Source organism: Plutella xylostella, chromosome 20 (assembly GCF_932276165.1).
Source record: "Plutella xylostella chromosome 20, ilPluXylo3.1, whole genome shotgun sequence".
Taxonomy (NCBI): Eukaryota; Metazoa; Arthropoda; class Insecta; order Lepidoptera; family Plutellidae; genus Plutella; species Plutella xylostella.
The window spans coordinates 975,508-994,566 of NC_064000.1; the positions used below are offsets into that span (position 1 = coordinate 975,508).

At 40.6% G+C, this 19,059-nt stretch overlaps 2 protein-coding genes across 2 annotated transcripts in view; one reads left to right on the forward strand and one right to left on the reverse strand.

Moving 5' to 3' along the window:
- Nucleotides 1-19,059, reverse strand: part of LOC105380970 — a 151,107-nt gene that overhangs the window by 120,934 nt on the left and 11,114 nt on the right. The gene's annotated exons all lie outside the window — the stretch shown is intronic.
- Nucleotides 7,950-12,338, forward strand: LOC125490102. Its single transcript, XM_048628256.1, has 2 exons — nucleotides 7,950-8,822; nucleotides 11,591-12,338. Exons 1-2 carry the CDS (start codon nucleotides 8,030-8,032, stop codon nucleotides 11,602-11,604), a joined length of 807 nt encoding a protein of 268 aa, XP_048484213.1. The 5' UTR covers nucleotides 7,950-8,029; the 3' UTR covers nucleotides 11,605-12,338.

Sequence of the window (19,059 nt, forward strand, 5' to 3'; positions counted from 1 at the left end):
CCTATAAAAGTTGGTGATCTGGTGGTGATAGTGGACGGGAACGCCCCGAGGAACATGTGGCTGCGAGGCGTCGTGGAGGTAGTGCTGCCGGGCAAGGACGAGCGAGTGAGGGTGGTGGACGTGCGCACCCGCGCCGGGCTGGTGAGGCGCCCCGCGACCCGCGTCGCAACTATACCTGTAGGTTAGGAGTGCTGCCTCAGCACTAGGGTGGGGAATGTTAGCGACGCGTTACAATATATACCTACCAACCAGTCACCCCACACACACACACGCATTGTTTAGTTGTAGTCAAATAAATTACTTAAATACCTAGTTAATTAAACCTAAGTAGAATCGTTAGGTACTGTTTCATATAAATATGGATGTCTTACCTACTTACTGATACCTACTGTATGCATTTTGTATGTATATTTAACCGTGCATTATTTTAATAAACATACGTTTTTTCATAAGGCGTGCGACCGGTAACCGGTACGTCACAAGGGTCCCGCGCGGTGCGGGGGGATGGCACCGAGTCTATATAAGGCCAAATTTCTAATCACACATGTGCTCACTTACATAGCGGCCACTGGACGCACGCCTTCGTCAACCTTAAATAGTTGTTTTTACTCCATCCTGCAAGTTAGAACCCCTACAACTCTACAGCGGTATTTGTTATCCAGCTTACAAAATGGTTGAACAAACTGTTCGCAGTCAGAATTTGCCGTCAGAATGTGACAGTCGAATTGTTCATACATTGCAGCGTCGCTGGGATTGCGAATAAATCGACGAAGTGTACAGTTCACGACATAAATATCTACAGGGTGTATAGAAATATATATAAAAAAAGTAAAAGTAAAAAAAAATATTAACAAATTGTTTGAGTACATTTGTGATAACACACAACACACGCACTCACGCCTTGTACCAATGTACTCCCTTGCGGGGTAGGCAGAGGTGCATTGCTGCACCCACTTTTCACCAGAGTGTTATGTTAGTCCCAATGTAATAGGGGGCGGGCCTATTGCCATTTTACGGGCACATCCAAGACCCGAGAACAAATATCTGTGTTTAAACAAATATCTGCCCCAGCCGGGAATCGAACCCGGGACCATCGGCTCAGTAGTCAGGGTCACTAACCACTACGCCATTCGGTCGCCATTTGTGATGTGGCTGCAAATTCCACACTAGGCAAACCTGTATCGTGGAACTTGGGATAAAGATACATTTATTTTACACACTGACAACAGCAATATAGTGTTGCAAAAGTGGTATAACAAATCGAAAGAGGTGACTAAGGAGGTTCACCCTGAACAACTTTGGAAAATTCGGAAAAAGAACTCTGCTGCCAACCCCCATAGTAGCCCTTAAACTTTGTAGATCAAGTGACTTCATTTGATCTACAAAGTTTCTAGGTATTTAGTGCCAATTTCTCCATAGTCGGTTAGAGCATAATCAGGTATTAGTGGTTGAATTTGACACATCTGTCAAGAATTTTATATGGAGATGACGTATAATTGATGGTCGGCTAGATAACCGACAATGAAGAAATTGGCACTTAGTCAATTACTTATTTCATGGTCGGTTACTACAATTTGATTTTGACAAAAGTGATTACATATTTATGGCGTGGACTGTACACCAAAGCCTCAATACTAACACGATGTGTCATCCAGTCATCCGCTATCGTATCGAATTTTGTATCTGTGTGTGTCACGCTACTCAGAAACTGATGGCCTGATCCAATCGAGAGTTTTATTTGATTAGTTTTTATAGAGTTTATGAAAGCATTTAAATCTATTCCAATAGTTAAGTCGACAAAAATGAAATACAAAATCAGGTACCGTTTGATGGTAACTACACCTACAGAGTGTTAGAAAATGGTTTAGTAGGCCACAAGGGTGTGACTCAGGGGGTCATTATGACAGAGTTTTGTTTTACGAATTTTGAAAATTGACAAAAGGTTTTTTTATTACACTTTGGTTTGGCTAACAAGCTACAGTCCAACTATAAAGAGAGTGCGATTTTGCAAAGACTTTTTATCATAACCAGGTATTTACTTACATTTACATACATTTTAAAAATAAAATACAATTTCGTTACGGCTTTTTACCGGATTTGTCCTTAAATAAATATAATACATCGATTAAATACGGTCTATAACAATGAGTTAGGATCCACTTCCGTTTTCAGGACTTTAGAGTTTTACTGTAACAACATGTACACCTACGTAGTCCAATGTATAACTACAGGGGGAGCAATTTAAAACTTATAGATAGAGAGCGTGCCTACATTCTGCAGTTAACAATGCATCAACGTTTACTGTCGGGGCGATTCCATCAGCCGAATTTGAATACTGAAACTAGGGTGACCATACGGTCTAGAAATAAAAAGCTACCATAGACCTTCACTTTCGAGTTTTTATATTAAAAATATGCGTATTAGGTACTAGATAATACATTTCAACGATAAAAAAGAAAACGCAGTCTGAGGTCATTACAATAATGCATTTATTTATATACCTAATTATTATTTTTTTAAAGAAACGTCAAAATTAATACAATCGTCTAAGGTAGTTTTTTAGGTTTTTACAATGCGTGGACATTTATCAGTAACGTTTCTGTTCGCAGGTGTACCTACTACCTTCTTCGTTATATTCCGTAAGTATGTATAAGTAGTTTATAAATTTACATAAGTACCTATGTATAGTTTATCAATTTAACAGCCAACCTTTAAGTTCACCTGTGTTACAGTAGAAACCCAGAACGACCAAGACGACCTCATGGCCACCCTACCGGAAGCTGTGAAAGTTGGCAACGTGGCAACTTCCGTCGATTACCGGCCGGTCCGAGTCGGGCGATGTCCGGGCCAAATGCAAAAGTTTCTTTTATTGTTGTACAAAAGCCCTGCGATTAGAGCTCGCCGGACACCCGGACAAGGCTTCACCGGATATTGAAATGCATTTGAATGAAATTTCACTCGGACATTCACTGTGCGAACGCGGTGCGGTGAGAATAAACTTGCCGATACGAATTTAAGTAATTATATTGTTTGTCTAACTTTCTTACTATACTGCAACACCCTGTATCTACAGAATTGTGAATTACAGTGAGTATGTTATGTTTTTCACAATAAGAAAGAAGAAGAAAGAAAAACATTTGTTGTGTGCATCTGGTGTTGGTGATTTTCTAACTCGAACATCTATTTATCAAAAATGGCTCTGAAATAGGCTTAATTATTATTATGGATGAGCAAAAAATTAAGTTTCCACTTAGGTAGATTTACTCAAGTGAAAACTGGGCATAAAGCTGTTTGTGATCGATTTGAGTTTCACTCACAAACCCATCCGATATACAGGACGGTACAAATACTTTCAGACGAAACTGCCGTAGTTGTATTTGCGAAATCCCTGGATATTCGAGTAGACCAGGCTTTTACCGTGTGTCGCCGGGTATAGCCTGTTACGAGGTTTCATCTGTACTTTAACTTTGGAGTCGCGGTGGTATAAGTGATAAGATCTCGGCTCTCATTCGAGAGGCCAAGGTTTCAAATCTTGGCATGTACAAATTGTATAGTAATTAATTAGTTCTGTAGAAGTAAGGAATATAAGTACAATTTTATTATACCAAGTGCTCTTGTGAGTGCACAGTGAAGAAAAACATCGTGAGGAAACCTGCTCAACTAGATTCTAGATTTTTATGTTTTGTGCCCTAAATACATTGTACTCGTTGAAAACGGCTATACCGTTCTCGACCTATCACGTGAATACAAATTCATGTACAGTGAAATGCGGGTGACTCGCTTGCAAGTCACCTCTGACTACCCCATTTGGGGATTACAGTCGCGAACGTAAGCATAGAAATGTATGTAATAGTGTGCATGTATGTTAGTACCTACAACCACAGTCGTTTCTACCTTTATAAGAACCAATTACAATCTACCGTAGCCAGCGATATCAATAAAGTATCCGGTTTCACCCGGCCCGGATTACGGGTGCATCTACCCGGATAGCCCGGTAGTAAACGGGAAAGTGCAATTGAAACAACAACTCTCTACTTGGACGTTTTCCAGGACCATATTGAAATATAGTACAGTCCAGTTAATGTTAACCTTTAAGTATGGACGTCATTTTTTCTTAACACCAGTGCGGACGTGGAGCCTCACAGGCTCCTATATGCATACACTTTTTTTTTTGAGAATTTGATATAAGATTACTTTAAAACTGATTGGATATTGAAAATTAAAGGATTTAGCAATAAAATAACGTGCTTATGTAATCAAATATTATTTTAAAAAATATAGAAATGTGAAAAATTCAAACTTATGGCACTTTTAAGTCCTAATTTACTGAGGCTACATTTTCTGGTACTAAAAACAGTCAAACTTATTACTATAACAAAATTAGTCTTATTTTCTTAAAACTTAATACATAAGTAACCGAAAACACAAAACACCTGCTTCAGGTAACTATTATATAAAATATTGACCACAGTCTAATAGCGCCAATTTATTGACAGTCAATGCACAGAGGTCTAGAACACTTGGAGACACACAGGCAACACAAACATAGGTATTCATCCTATGTTTTTTCGCGGGACAGATTCTACATGCCCTTGTGGACCCTTGACTGGTTTCTTGATCCTGGACACCTCCTGTGACCATAATTATCATCACCTAAAACTCGATTCATTATTCAACCTCAGTTCTCTTGGCAATCGTCTATTTACGAGTATGACTATATATGTCTTTGCACATGAAGCACTACAAGCACACGTGCTAGTTTTTTTAGAAATTACCTTTACCTTTAGAAGTACCAGCATTACTTATTTTTCACATTTTGAAAAAAAAATCTAAAAAAAACATAATCGCCCATACAAAATATATTGTATGACAACAATGGACGTGTAGCCTGACAGGCTCCAGTCAATTTTTTGATGGTCATTACTCACGTGATATTCACCGGACGACTCAACCTCCTCCCTCATTGGTAATTTGGCAGCTAAAACAAAAGCTACTGAGCCGCTCAATCGCGGGGAGCGGGGGGAAATAGGCAAAACCATGAAAACGTAAACATTAGGTAGCCTGTGAGACTCCACGTCCATACTTAAAGGTTAAGTGTTTTCTAAGATTTTGAAAGCGTAAATTTTAATATTGAAAAAAAAAAACACGCACTCACGCCTTGTACTAATGTACTCCCTTGCGGGGTAGGCAGAGGCGCATTGCTGCACCCACTTTTCCTGATAAACGCATAATAATAATTCAGTGCAAGACATTGCCACAATTTCCGCGCTTAGCATCTAATAACTAATATCTATATTTAAACAAATATCTTTCCCATCCAGCAATCGAACCCAGGGCTCTTGGCATAACAGCCAGAGTCACTAACCACTACACCATCCAGTCATAGAAAAGTAAAACATAGTGTCTCAATTTTTCTTTCAAATCAATGAGCAGAAATCTGTATTGGATCTGAGAGCGCTTGTTGGTCCGGGCGTTCTATCAAACCGTATTTTCACCCGGTCACCGTTCCGTTATCCGGTCCGGGCGCCTGGAAAATACGATTTTATAAACGTGAGACTTTTAAAATGATATCGGACGAATAATGGCCGGGGCATATTGAAAAATGAGCGAATAAATCGAGAATTATGGCCGTGTATGAATTTTGTGGAATGCTTTTATGGCGTATGGTGGTCTGTGTATAATGGGGGAGGGAGATGAAAACTGATTATTCTGTCTCCTGTAATACATTAATCTCCAAATTCAGACAATGGGGCGATACTGTATCAATACATTTGAATTTTCAAAACTGGCAATACTGCAATTTCGAATATGGAAAGTATGAAGAGTTAAAGATTAAAAAGTTTATGTTATTGCAACATTTTTCTATTGACTGGCCTCATAGCTATCTGTGTAGTTTAATTTGAGATAAAATAATGTTTTTAATTACCCTAAGACGCTAGTAAAAACTCAATTAAGCAAAACTTATCAGATTAAATCTATACCGCAGTTACTGTTCAGGAAGTTTAGATATCATGAGGTGACTATTGTCTCGCGAATATCTGTGTTCAATATCAAATATAATTTTACTATGATTATACAGGATGTTGCAAAATTGGTGTAGTAGATAAACTGAAAAGGGGTGACAGATTCTGAATAATATATTTTGTTAAACGGTGCCAAATGCTTATCCAGCCCTCAAAGAAAACAGAGTGATATTTCATATTATTTCCAACAATTATTTATTATAGGGCCCGGTACCATATGACACCCTGTATATCATCCAGTGTAAGTCACTGTTCCCTGCTTGTCAGTTGCTGATCTTGTGAACCGTAAAATAAACTATTTACTTACTGTGTAAGTATTGTTCTGGTACTGACTAATTTCCCAAAGGAAATAAGAGACGTCGAGATTCGTAGGTACGCTCTTACATCCTAATGTAAGATCTTAGAATAACAATATATGAACAAGACGGAGTGTCAGTGCAAAAGAAACGTCTCGACAATAAATAACACCCCACTTCTATAAATGAATTTTTAATTAGTTCGGTCAGAAGATTTGTGACTTTGTTAATTGGTACAATGGTTGTCATTAGGTTAAACTTATAAAACAGTTTGACAGAAAACAAAATGCGGATAGCTTTTTTCTTTATTTTTTTGTATGTGACACATCACACACCACACTATCTTGAATCATAATAGTGGTCAATTATTAGGTAATGATATGCAATTCAAATAAAAAAATAAAAATGTGCGAAAAGTACCAAGGTTTGTTTTTTTAAGTATATGTATGCTTATTGTAGGAACTGGTCGTAATGCACACTTAACTATTCCAGTTCCGAAGTTACGATATGTTCCGAATGAGGGAATAAGTGTGAATATTAGATGTAAATCACTTTTTATGCCATAATAATGTAAATAGTACATAAATGAATAGTAAAACGTTGTAGAAAATATAATAATATTTTGGCAAAAGCTAAAACATTGAAATCTGTTTCAAAACCAATAATATAAAATCGCAATTTGTAGGTAAATCATTATTATACACAACTACTTATTTAAAAATGGCGATACGGCTCACGACCTATCGCGTGAGTATAAACGTACAGCGAAAAGTACACCTCTCTCTGACTAACCCTTCAGAGATTACAGTCGTAAGCATAATTTTTTTGCAAATCTGTGAACCCGAATTTTGACGATTCACAATTTTGGCTAAATCCTAACTAATAATTATTATAAACTAGCTGTTCCCGCGCGCTTCGCTTCGCCTTAAAAAGTTTTCCCGTGGGAATTCCGGATAACAGACAGACAGACACAGTTACTTTCGCATTTATAATATTAGTTAGGATGCGAAAGTAACTGTGTCTGTCGTTCTGTCTGTCTGTTACTCTTACACGCCAAAACTACTGAACGGATTTGAATGAAATTTGGTATACCTACATAAGGTCTGAACCCTGGGAAAGAACATAGCCTACTTTTTATCCCGGAATTCCCACGGGAAAACTTTTTAAGGCGAAGCGAAGCGTGCTGGAACCGCTAGTATTACACAAATAAGGGGTAAGTAATCAAAGCATTTTTCAATTGTGTGAATTAGTAGGTTTTTATTTCAAGTAGTGCCTACAACTACTGATGGTTACAGAAATAGCGTGATTTGTTTGGAATCTCTTAAATTGTGATCTAGTTCCTTTGTTTACCATATTCGACTTCTTAAGATAACCACGGTATCTCAGCCAGCGCATCAGCCTGGCTATACAGAGAGGGAACGCTGCCAGCCTCCTCGGAACCATCCCGGGCGACGGCGACGGCAGCGAACTAAAAGAAATATTCTACCTTTGATAAACTCCTGTTTATTAAGGGTAGAATATTTCCAGGCCCTAAAAGTATTTTATATTTGATATGTATATGATAAGGTTGTATGCGTGCTGCGCCACGCATGTGTGTGTGACCATGAATAAATGACCAGTGCGTCTATAGCAGTGTCGTGTTTCACTTGTCTGTCCCGTACTTATCAGTGGCACCGAGGATTAAAAACTACCCGCGTCTTCAGAATAAAAATGGCGAATTTTATTCTTGGACCAATTTCTACATTCGACCACCACGTGCAGGATTGGGCTACTTTCAAAAGCAAGTTCGACCAGTGGCTGATTGCCAATGGTGTGGAAGAACAGACAGACAAGACGGGCGCGAAGCGTCGCGCCATACTGCTCAGCGCACTCAGCGACAGCACGTACCAGTTGGCAAACAACCTCGTGCTGCCGAAAGACCTCGTCACAGCACCGTTCGAGGATATCGTCAAGGTATTAGACGTGCATTTCACGCCGAAGCGGTGCGGGTTTGCAGAACGCCACTACTTCTATTCGGCAGCGCAGCAGGCGGGCGAGTCGCACGCGCAGTGGGCCGCGCGGCTCAGGGGACTCGCAGCACACTGCAACTTCAAGGAGTTGGAAGAGGCGTTGCGAGACAAGTTCGTGATGGGGCTGCAGTCAGGACCGGAGAGGGAGAAGCTGTTCGCCATGGAGATCAGCGAGCTGACGCTGGCGAAGGCCGTGGACGTGGCGGAGAGCGTGCGGTGCGCGCGCGCGGCTGCCGCCAGCACGGCGCCCGGCGCCCGCGGCTCCTCCGGGGACTCCGTGTTCAAGATGCAGCAGCGGGAGCCGCGCGGCGCCGCCGGCCCCGGCAAGGAGCAGTGCACCGTGTGTGGGCGACGTAGCCATAAGGCAAGCGAGTGCCGGTTCGCTTCATTTAAGTGTACAAAGTGCAAGGCCAAAGGTCATTTACGCCGGATGTGCAAATACGTAAACTTTGTAGGAACGGAGGAAACGTGCGAGGGCGATGATGATGATGATGGTAAGTTGCTCAGTATTCGTTGTAGTAACGGGGCGCCGATGGTCGAAACAGTTCGGTTTAATAATGTCGAATTAAAATGTGAGATAGACAGCGGTTCCTCAGTCACAGCAATTTCAGAAAAAACCTATCATTCACATTTCGCCGACGTACCGCTCCGAGTAACAACAAAGAATCTTTTACGTTATAACGGAACAAAGATAAAAAGTTTAGGTTTTATTCAGTTATCAGTTGAGTACTTGGGGAAAAATGAATATCTCGATGTTTACGTCATAGTGCAGGGCGGCTCGCCGCTACTCGGGCGAGACTTCATTTGTAAATTCCAATTGGAGCTTACTCCGACTATTAACTTTTGCCACTCCGACACTAATGAAGATTTAGAGTTAAACCAGTTAATTGCTCGGTTTCCGGACGTGTTTTGTGATAAACTCGGCTGTTTTAATAAATATAAAGTTAAACTTAGATTAAAAGACAATGCAAAACCAATATTCATGAAAGCGAGGCCCGTAGCGTTTGCTCTGAAACAAAAAATTGATAAGGAGATAAATAGATTGTTATCATTAGACGTGATAGCGCCGGTGGAGCAGTCGGAGTACGCGTCCCCCGTGGTGCCCGTGCTGAAGCGCGACGGCGCGGTGCGGCTGTGCGCCGACTACTCGCGCACCCTCAACCAGCAGCTGTTCATCGACAAGTACCCGCTGCCCACGGTGCAGGAGCTGTTCATGAACCTGCACGGCGGGGAACAGTTCTCCAAGCTGGATATGTCTTCCGCTTATGCGCAATTTCAAATTACAGACGATAATAATATCACGTCTATCAACACTCATAGAGGTCTATTTAAATACAAACGTCTTATTTTTGGACTCGCATCTGCTCCGGCTATTTTCCAAAGAGCATTAGAAAGTATTTTAGGTATTGATGGGGTCCTATGCTTCTTAGATGACATTCTTATCACCGGCAAGGACAGAGCCGAGCACATGAAACGGTTAGAAACAGTGTTACTCAGGTTCCAAGATGCTGGGTTAACTCTTCGACCGGACAAGTGTGAGTTTTTCCGGGACGAAATAACTTATCTAGGTCACGTAATAAGTAAGAACGGCATAAAAAAATCTAAAGATAAGGTTGAAGCTATTGCGAATGCACCGAAACCAACCAATGTAAATGAGTTACAGTCTTTTATTGGTTTGGTAAACTATTACCGTTGTTTCGTGCCCAATACTTCCGCTATATTAGCGCCATTATATGACCTACTTAAAAAAGAAGTAAAATGGTCGTGGTCATCGGAACAGGACAAGGCGTTTAACGAAATCAAAGCTAAACTTGCTTCAGAAAACGTGTTGGCTCATTTTGACCCAAACGCGAAAATAATATTAACGGTGGACGCGTCACCGAAAGGGTTAGGTGCTATTTTGTCACAAATTAGTACAGATGGGTATGAAAGGCCGATTTCTTATGCTTCACGGACATTGAATTCAGCGGAGAAAAATTACTCCCAGATTCAGAAAGAGGCTACGGCCATCATATTTGGCGTACGCAAGTTCCATCAGTATTTATACGCCAGAGCCGAACCTTTTATTCTCCGTACCGATCACAAGCCGTTGGTATCGATATTCGGTTCGCGACACGGAGTGCCGGAAGTGTCCGCCAACAGGCTGCAACGATACGCATTGTTTTTGTCGTCCTACAATTACACTATTGAATACGTTCGAAGTGCAGACAACTGCGCGGACTTCTTATCTCGGGCGGTCAGTGACGTCACCGACAGTAAGGCTCCCAGTCGCGCGGACACCGCCGCGTATGTGAACTTCGTGGTAGATGGCTCGTTACCGATTACCCGCGATCAGCTGGCCGTAGAAACGCAAAACGACAGCTTATTAAAAAAGGTTATGCAATTTGTGCTTAACGGGTGGCCGCCGAAAGTAAATAACAGCGATATGAAACCATATTTTTTATGTAGGTTACAATTGGCTATTGAAAATGGTTGCTTACTCCGAGGTCATAAAGTTGTTATTCCTTCGTCGTTGCAGCAAAGAGTACTTAATGAGTTGCATGGCTCGCACTTAGGTATAGTTAAGTCGAAAGCCGAGGCAAGGTCAAAGTTTTGGTTCCCGGGAATAGATGCGGCCATTGAAAGGATGAGTAATAGTTGCAGGGTTTGTCTGAGTCTGCGCGCGACCCCACCTCGGTCACCGCTGGTGTCGTGGCCATACCCAGACGGACCACTCAGTAGAATTCATCTTGATTTCTTGGGGCCAATATACGGTGATATGTACCTAGTTATTGTTGACGCATTTTCAAAGTGGGTGGAGTGCATTAATATGAAAAATAACATTACATCGGCAATGTTGATAAGCAAAATGAATGAGTACATGTCTAGGTTCGGGGTGCCAACCACCATCGTTACGGATAATGCAACTTCGTTTACTTCAGAACAGTTTGCTACGTTCTGTAGGCTTAATGGTATTCGTCATATCACGTCGCCGGCTTATCACCCCGCAAGTAATGGTCAGGCGGAAAGCAGTGTTAAAATTGTCAAGAAAGGGATAAAGTGTGCACTGCAGTTAGGTAGTAGTACAGGTAATGTGAATGATAGGCTACTTAAGTACTTATTCGACTACCGTAACTCCGTTCATTCGACCACGGGCCAGAGCCCGGCGAGCCTCATGCTGGGCCGGCCGCTCCGGTCGCGCCTCGACCTGCTGGCGCCGCCGCCGCAGCCATCGCCATCGTCACCGCCCTCCGCGCTCACTCACAAGGTGCTCGACACCCAGTGCTTACAGGCTAGACATTATGGAGGTATTGTAAGAAAAGACTTAGTAGTAAATGATAAAGTTTTATATAAGGTGTATTCAACCAATCAAAAATTTTGTTGGAAAAAAGGAACTATTGTTAGAAAAATTGGAAATATTTTGTTTATAATTAAAGACTCTGAGACCGGAAGTGAGGTGAAAAGACATAAAAATCAGATCATTATATTCAAAGGAAATCCAGAGGGTCATAACCATGAGATACTTGAATTAGAGAATGTCGGAAACAGGAGGGGAGAGGAAGGAAGCGGAGAGCAGCCTGATGAGACAGTGGCCGCCACCCCCGAGTCACCGGCCAGCCCGGCCCGCGGCGACGAGACACCGGCCAGCCTGGCCCGCAGCGCCGAGACACCGCCGGCCAGCCCGGCCCGCAGCGCCGAGACTCCGCCGGCCAGCCCGGCCCGCAGCGCGCCCGCGCCCGGCCCGGCCACGAGCGCGCCGCCCGGCGACGCCGCGCAGCCCGACACTACTCCCACTGACGACCAGCAGAGTTACACCCGGTCACACAACTCTCCGCAGTCTCACCAAGCAAGAATGAACCTTAGGGACATTCCTAAAGTAAATTATAGGAGGTTTTTCTAGTTAGTTAGTTGTTCTTGTATGTAAGTTAACTTGAAAGTATTTACTATACTTCCTGTAATATTGGTGGAGGGATGATATGTATATGATAAGGTTGTATGCGTGCTGCGCCACGCATGTGTGTGTGACCATGAATAAATGACCAGTGCGTCTATAGCAGTGTCGTGTTTCACTTGTCTGTCCCGTACTTATCAATATTATTAGGTTTTTTTTTTTGTAAAATATATAAATAGTTTAGTATAAGCAGATAAGGTATATTTAAACTTCTCACCACGGTATATGTATGTACATGTTTTGTGTTCCATATATTACTATGTAACTCAGGTAGAACGCAGATCGAAAAGGTGAAGCTTTTGGAATTCAAAATACGGATTTCGAATAAAACGATTCATTTAACAATGTTCGAGCTTTTCTGAGCTTCGAGGGGGTGTAGGGTGGGAGAGAATCAACTTAATGAAGGGTGAACAATTCAGATTCATGTTACCCGTATACAGAGCGGTGGTAGCTCAGTCGGGTAAGCGCCCGCTTCTCACGCAAGAGATGCGGGTTCGAATCCCGGCGCTGACATGTACCAATGAGTTCTTTTAACTTAAGTACAATGTATACCATCGCTCTTACGGTGAAGGAAAACATCGTGAGGAAACCTGCATATCTAGATCTAGCGCATCTAGATATGTGAACCCACCAACCCGCAGTGGACCAGCGTGGTGGGAAATGGTCCAAGCTTAGGAAGGCAGTTTAGACCTTGGGGATATGCACAAAGGTTCCACTCGAGAGAGCCAGGTGCAGGTACTTACACCCCCACAGAGAATAGAATAGAATACCCGTATACAGGGTGTCACGGATAATGTTTTCTGTCGAAAATAGGTGCCCTACATATAGGTTGGTACATAGAATTGGAAGCTTTTGTTTTGTTATGTAAAAGTATATGTGAAAGCTCGGTTAATTGAAAAATATCCGTCTTTGAGAGTTATGTAAGTTTATCATTTTGTAAGAGTGTGTGTATTTGTATTCTTTTTGGCATACGTGATTTAAAAAAAAATCAATCAAGAACTATGTAGATCCACTTTCAAACTACATGGCTGCCTAAAATTCATTCGAACCAGACCGTTCTTTTTCTTGAATACAGGATCATAAACACTTAGGTAAAACTTGAATCATGAAATAAAATGAAATGACTTATTCACCCGCCTTTCCTAGGGCTTAAAAATGTAGTACATATTTCTCTTTTAAAGGCAGAAACCCGAGTTGCAAGTTTAAACAGAGCTTTATCATTCGGTTCTTTTCCAAAAATGGTTCTGCATGCGGATCACTGGCGTTCTAGCGCATTCATAAATTCTAGAGCAGCGATATAGTCTGACCGGATGTTCCATATTTTCAGGCTTTACTGTAAGGTTCTGTATTAAAAATGGGGAGAATTTGTAGGTTTTACTTTGAAAAAAAAAACGTTAAGCTACGCTACGATATTACTGACGACGCTACACAGATACATAGACACATTCAACTTAGAATATCCCTTTTTTAAGTCTGAGTTGAAATACCATTTGGGACGGCACATAATAAATTAATACCTAACACACCCGAGTCCACGTTGTTCTACCTATGCCGAACTACGATCGAAACACCAATTTACTTTTAATTTCAACTCCAGCATCACAATTCACGATACAAAAGTAAGACTATATCGTTTTCACGCCGCGCGGCCGCTGCATCGATCAGGCACGATATCGCTGCTACGACGGCTTGTAGCTACGGAGAAATATGGAAACCTGTACTGAGCTTTGTAACGTTTGTTTACATGTTAAATACAGATAAAATCCAGTCCAGTAAACTGTAGGACACAAATGCCCAGGTTTAGTGCCAATTTCGCCATAGTGGGTTAAAGCATAACCAGGTATTAGTTCACTTTTGACACATCTGTCAAGAATTTTATATGGAGATGACGTTTAATTTATAAATCAATCCCTGTCGGTTAGATAAGTGACGATGGGGAAATTGGCACTTAGCCTGTAATTCATGTCGCGCTGTGCCTATTCAACGTAAAAATTTATAATTAATTTTGTTAACTGTCAAGATTATGACATTATGACATTTCACAAAGGCTCGCAGCACTTCACTTTACTCATGGAACAACGCAAACTCTGGTGTAAGTACTTTATACCTAGATTGTAAAAAATACAATTATGACGGACTGTAAACGTCAATGATAAACGATAATCATTTGTTTTACTCAATATTAAATAACGAGTAGGTACAAGCGCGCCACGCGTGTCACGGTAAAATTTAATTTATCTTTTATTGGTAACGTCACATTATTCTGCATTATCGTTTGATCGGAAGTCTGGTCGTCTCGTAATTCATTTTTATCGCGTGCATGTCGTGAATATTTGATTTTGAATTCGGACCACTCGATTTGTTACGATTACGAACTACCCGCCAAATTCAGATGGTATTTTATAAGCACTGATCTCTGGGGATTGCTGTTATGTGTGATAATATTATGAATAACTAGCTGTTCCCGCGCGCTTCGCTTCGCCTTAAAAAGTTTTCCCGTGGGAATTCCGGGATAAAAAGTAGCCTATGTTCTTTCCCAGGGTCTAGACCGTCTGTATACCAAATTTCATTCAAATCCGTTCAGTAGTTTTGGCGTGAAAGAGTAACAGACAGACAGACAGACAGACAGACAGACAGACAGACAGACAGACAGACAGACAGACAGACACAGTTACTTTCGCATTTATAATATTAGTTAGGATTAGGATATTCTATCCTCAGTGGGAGTGTACCTAATACCTAGAGCGAGTTCGTATATTGATGTTAATTCCGAAGGCACAAATTCTAATTTTACAACTGTCATTATATTTTTTTTGTCAAAAATTGGACTATGTAACGTTTTTCGTAAATATCGACCTTATTGTTTATCTAAGGTATATACGGATAAAATATTATTTGATTCATCTATCTTCCACCCTAGTCTCAGGATAAAAAATGCTAACTGTACCTTGTACCTACTTACATTTTAAAAACAAAACTTCTGATAAAATCCTGTGTGCCAAGAGTCAGGCCAGATCCTTTCGTAATAAGAACATACTGACTGAGGACGGCTAAATAAGGCGTTGTTCCCACTAAAGGCGGAACGAATTGTGAAGAAACAAAGATAAGATGTAAAAAAAACTTATAATAATGATAACACCCATGTGTTATTCACTGTATATTATGCATGTAAATGTAAAAAACTAGATAAATAAACGCATATTTTATTTATTTATTTATTTATTTGTAGCGGTAATATGTACTTTCAAAATGGTAGCGATGCAAACGATAGACATTATTCCGTAGTTCGTACGTCAACAGAGCCTGGATATCCCACGTCAGCCTGTAGGATCCTAATTCCAGGGTTATCTTGCACTACGGTAATTGGCAATTCCGGAATAGGGGCATGCAGAAGTGCAGACTCAGATACAACGGTTTCATATGTTCTGCAAACTGACTAAGGCTTGCACTCCAGAGACTTCGGACGAGCGAAGATATATATTTTTTCAGTATTCACATCTCTCCCCTCTGCTGAGCTCCAGTGCAAATCCTACTAATATTATAAAGGCGAAAGTTTGTGAGTATGTGTGTATGTTTGTTACTTCTTCACGTCAAAACGTCTGAACCGATTTAAATGAAATTTGTTATGGAGTTAGCTGACACCCTGGATTTAACACATATTACTTATTATGCTACTTATTATCGCGGAATTTATACGGGAAAACTTTTTAAGAGTCGCGGGAACAGCTAGTCGATCATAAAACATGTGTTAGGTTTGTGGCCATGTATGTAGACACTGGACCGGAAGAGATGGCGTGATAGGGAAGAGGCTTATACCCAGCAGTGGGCAGATACGGGCTGAAAATGATGATGATGATGATGTGGTTGATGCTCATTAAGCACTAATATTGTACAAAACATGTATGCACACTTTTGTACCTAGTCGCAATTCGCAACATAATTTTATATGAACAACCAATGAATTCATACTTTGACCAAGGTACCAAAGGGCACGCCTGTTAATAGTGAGTACCGGACTGGTGGTTGGGGCCGAAAAACATCTCTTCTCATCTCCATTTCTGACATCTCCGGATATCTCCGCATCGGTACAGTGTAAGCTTTATGCTGTGTCCTCACTTTCATTAGACGGCGTCGTAACTCGTGTTTCGAGAAGCAGCACATTTCTATCTATGACTCCTCAGTCGTAAACAGAATAATTAATATCATCCCGTCTCATACTGAAAACACTGGTTTATAAAATAGAAATTATGAGAACGGAGGAATTAAACCAACAATTAGGCTGCCTGTCCGCCAGGCTTCGCTTCGCCTTAAAAAGTTTTCCCGTGGGAATTCCGCGATAAAAAGTAGCCTATGTTCTTTCTCAGGATCTAGACTATACCAAATTTCATTCAAATCCGTTCAGTAGTTTTGGCGTGAAAAAGTAACAGACAGACAGACACAGTTACTTTCGCATTTATAATATTAGTTAGGATTATGATAAATTATGAGAATGGAGGAATTAAACCAACAATTAGGCAGTTAACCAGGCTCCCTATCTTGAACTTGCTTAGACAATGATTTTTATATTCAAAATGTTTTGACACAAAATACTCCGTAAATGATACCTACTTTGAATTGATTTCGCGATAGCACCCCAGAGCGGTGCGGGCTAGCGAAGCGGTGGGGTGTGCGAGGCAATAATCGTCCAATGAAATTGGATGACCCGAGTTTTTATGCATGGTCATTGCTCTTTTTTTTAATTCGCACAACGCTGCGCGAGCTCGCTCCGCTCTGGGCAGTCTTAAAATGGAAATTTATAAACTACCTACTATATTTTCATTTAGGCTGCGACAATACTGAAAGACACAGAATGTAATCCAGCTGAACTAATTTGGTTAAATACGTTTCATGCACCTGGCTCGTGCCTGGATTATGCACCTGTTTCAGTTTCGTTAGTCCCATTACTGCAAGTTATGTTTAAAATGTGCTTTATATTGTGTGTGTAATTTCTGTATCCTACGTTGTAATCTTATTTCGCATAGAATGGAAATTAGGTATGTCTATGTCTTTCTACATATTGAATAATTTAGCCAACGTTAAAAAACCCGACATTCAACACTAGCCCTAGTTTCATCTTACTCTGTTAGATCATAAACACCCTGTTATATATTATCATAACAAGGAATTAGTTGTAGATTTTTGACACATCTGTCAAGAATTCAATATGGAAAATTTCTTTTAGATGACACTTACAATGTAACTGGGGTGTTAATAATCTAGATAGCTAGTAGTTCGCTAATGGACGATGGTGAAACTAGGCAAAAAAGTGACTGAACCAATTTTCATAAAACATAGCTAAGAACACTCGGGATAACATTACCTATAACATACCCTAAAAACAAAACGAAAATCAGTTCAGTCGTTTGGGAGCTACGTTACCAGCGATACACAGACGTATAACAGATGTATAGTATAACACCCCTTGTATTCGTCGGGGGTGTAAAAATATTATTTCTTTTTTTTGTATATTTGTCTCGTGAGTCTTAATACCAAACTATCTAGGTATCTTTTTTGGTGAATGTACATGTACATGGTCAGTATGCGTGTAAAACAGTCTGGTCTGGGCCTGAGTTCTCTCCAGTGAGTCGGTCATCCGTCCCATGAGACATGGGAGTGAGTGCTCGTGTGCAAATAGCGCTCCATGCCTTAGTGTCTCACTAGCTAGAGCATTTTAACTTACTCCGTTCCATTTGTATAATCTCAATGAGTTTGGTCACCGTAGTGGAAGAATGCCAGGTTAGACAGTGTTTATCAATGAGGAATGTTTTGTAGATGTACAGAATGTTACAAAAAGGGAATAAAGCCGATAGAGGTGAATCAAGGGTTCTTTCTGAATAACTTTTGAGACTTTTGGAAATGTATTAAAACTTCCTATAGTAAAAATTTATTGTGTAGTGAGTGACCAACAAAGGTTTTATGCAAAACCAAAAGTATTCCATTCTAGAATTTTCAAATTTGTAAAATAAAAGTGGTTCATAATAACCTTTGTCATCCCCTGATCACTTACTACACCGTTTCTCCAACACTTAGTATAGATAATGGAGAATATTTCCATGTTCTCCACAGATTCAAACACCGACCAAAACTTAATATCAGCGTTTAAGCAAATATCTGTCCCTGGCTGGTAACCCCAATAGCAACTTTTATTTATAGCGCAAAAAAGAGTACCCCGAAAAGAGTGGCTTAAGAGGATAAAATAAATTACCGAGTCGAAAAAAAAATGTCGCCTGACCCGGTTTATACGGCCGGGACTAGTCAGCCGTTTACCCGGAATGACCGGACGGTTAATTAGTTTTAAATTAGTTGACTGGACTACATTTTGTGTTTGTGTTATGCTCTGTAAACATACTGTGCAAGATTGGACGTGAACTGTGTGAGTTGGAAAAAGTTTGCTGGTAGAAATTTTATCATGCTTACCTGAAATAATTTGAAGGCACAGGAACTTTTGCATAGATCATCTTGGTTGTTTTAAAACATGAACATTAATAATCTAATCCAACTTATTTTACTCGAAAAAGGTCAAGAACTTTATAAATGGCATATTAAAGTTATTTAAGTATACACCAAAAGCACAAAGGAGAACAGTACTGCGAAGCCATTCCTATGCGAACAATACTTACAGATTTTTAGTAAGTACTTCAAAATAGCGCATGGCGCATGGGCTACAATTTACCCCGGATTTCTCGCACGGATTTTGAATTTATAGCTTCTCAATATGTAGCTATGACTAACAAAATATCTTCTTCTTCTCTACGCACATA

Coding starts and splice junctions, on each gene's coding strand:
- LOC125490102 (XM_048628256.1), top strand. CDS start 8,030: ATGGCGAATTTTATTCTTGGACCAATTTCTACATTCGACCACCACGTG.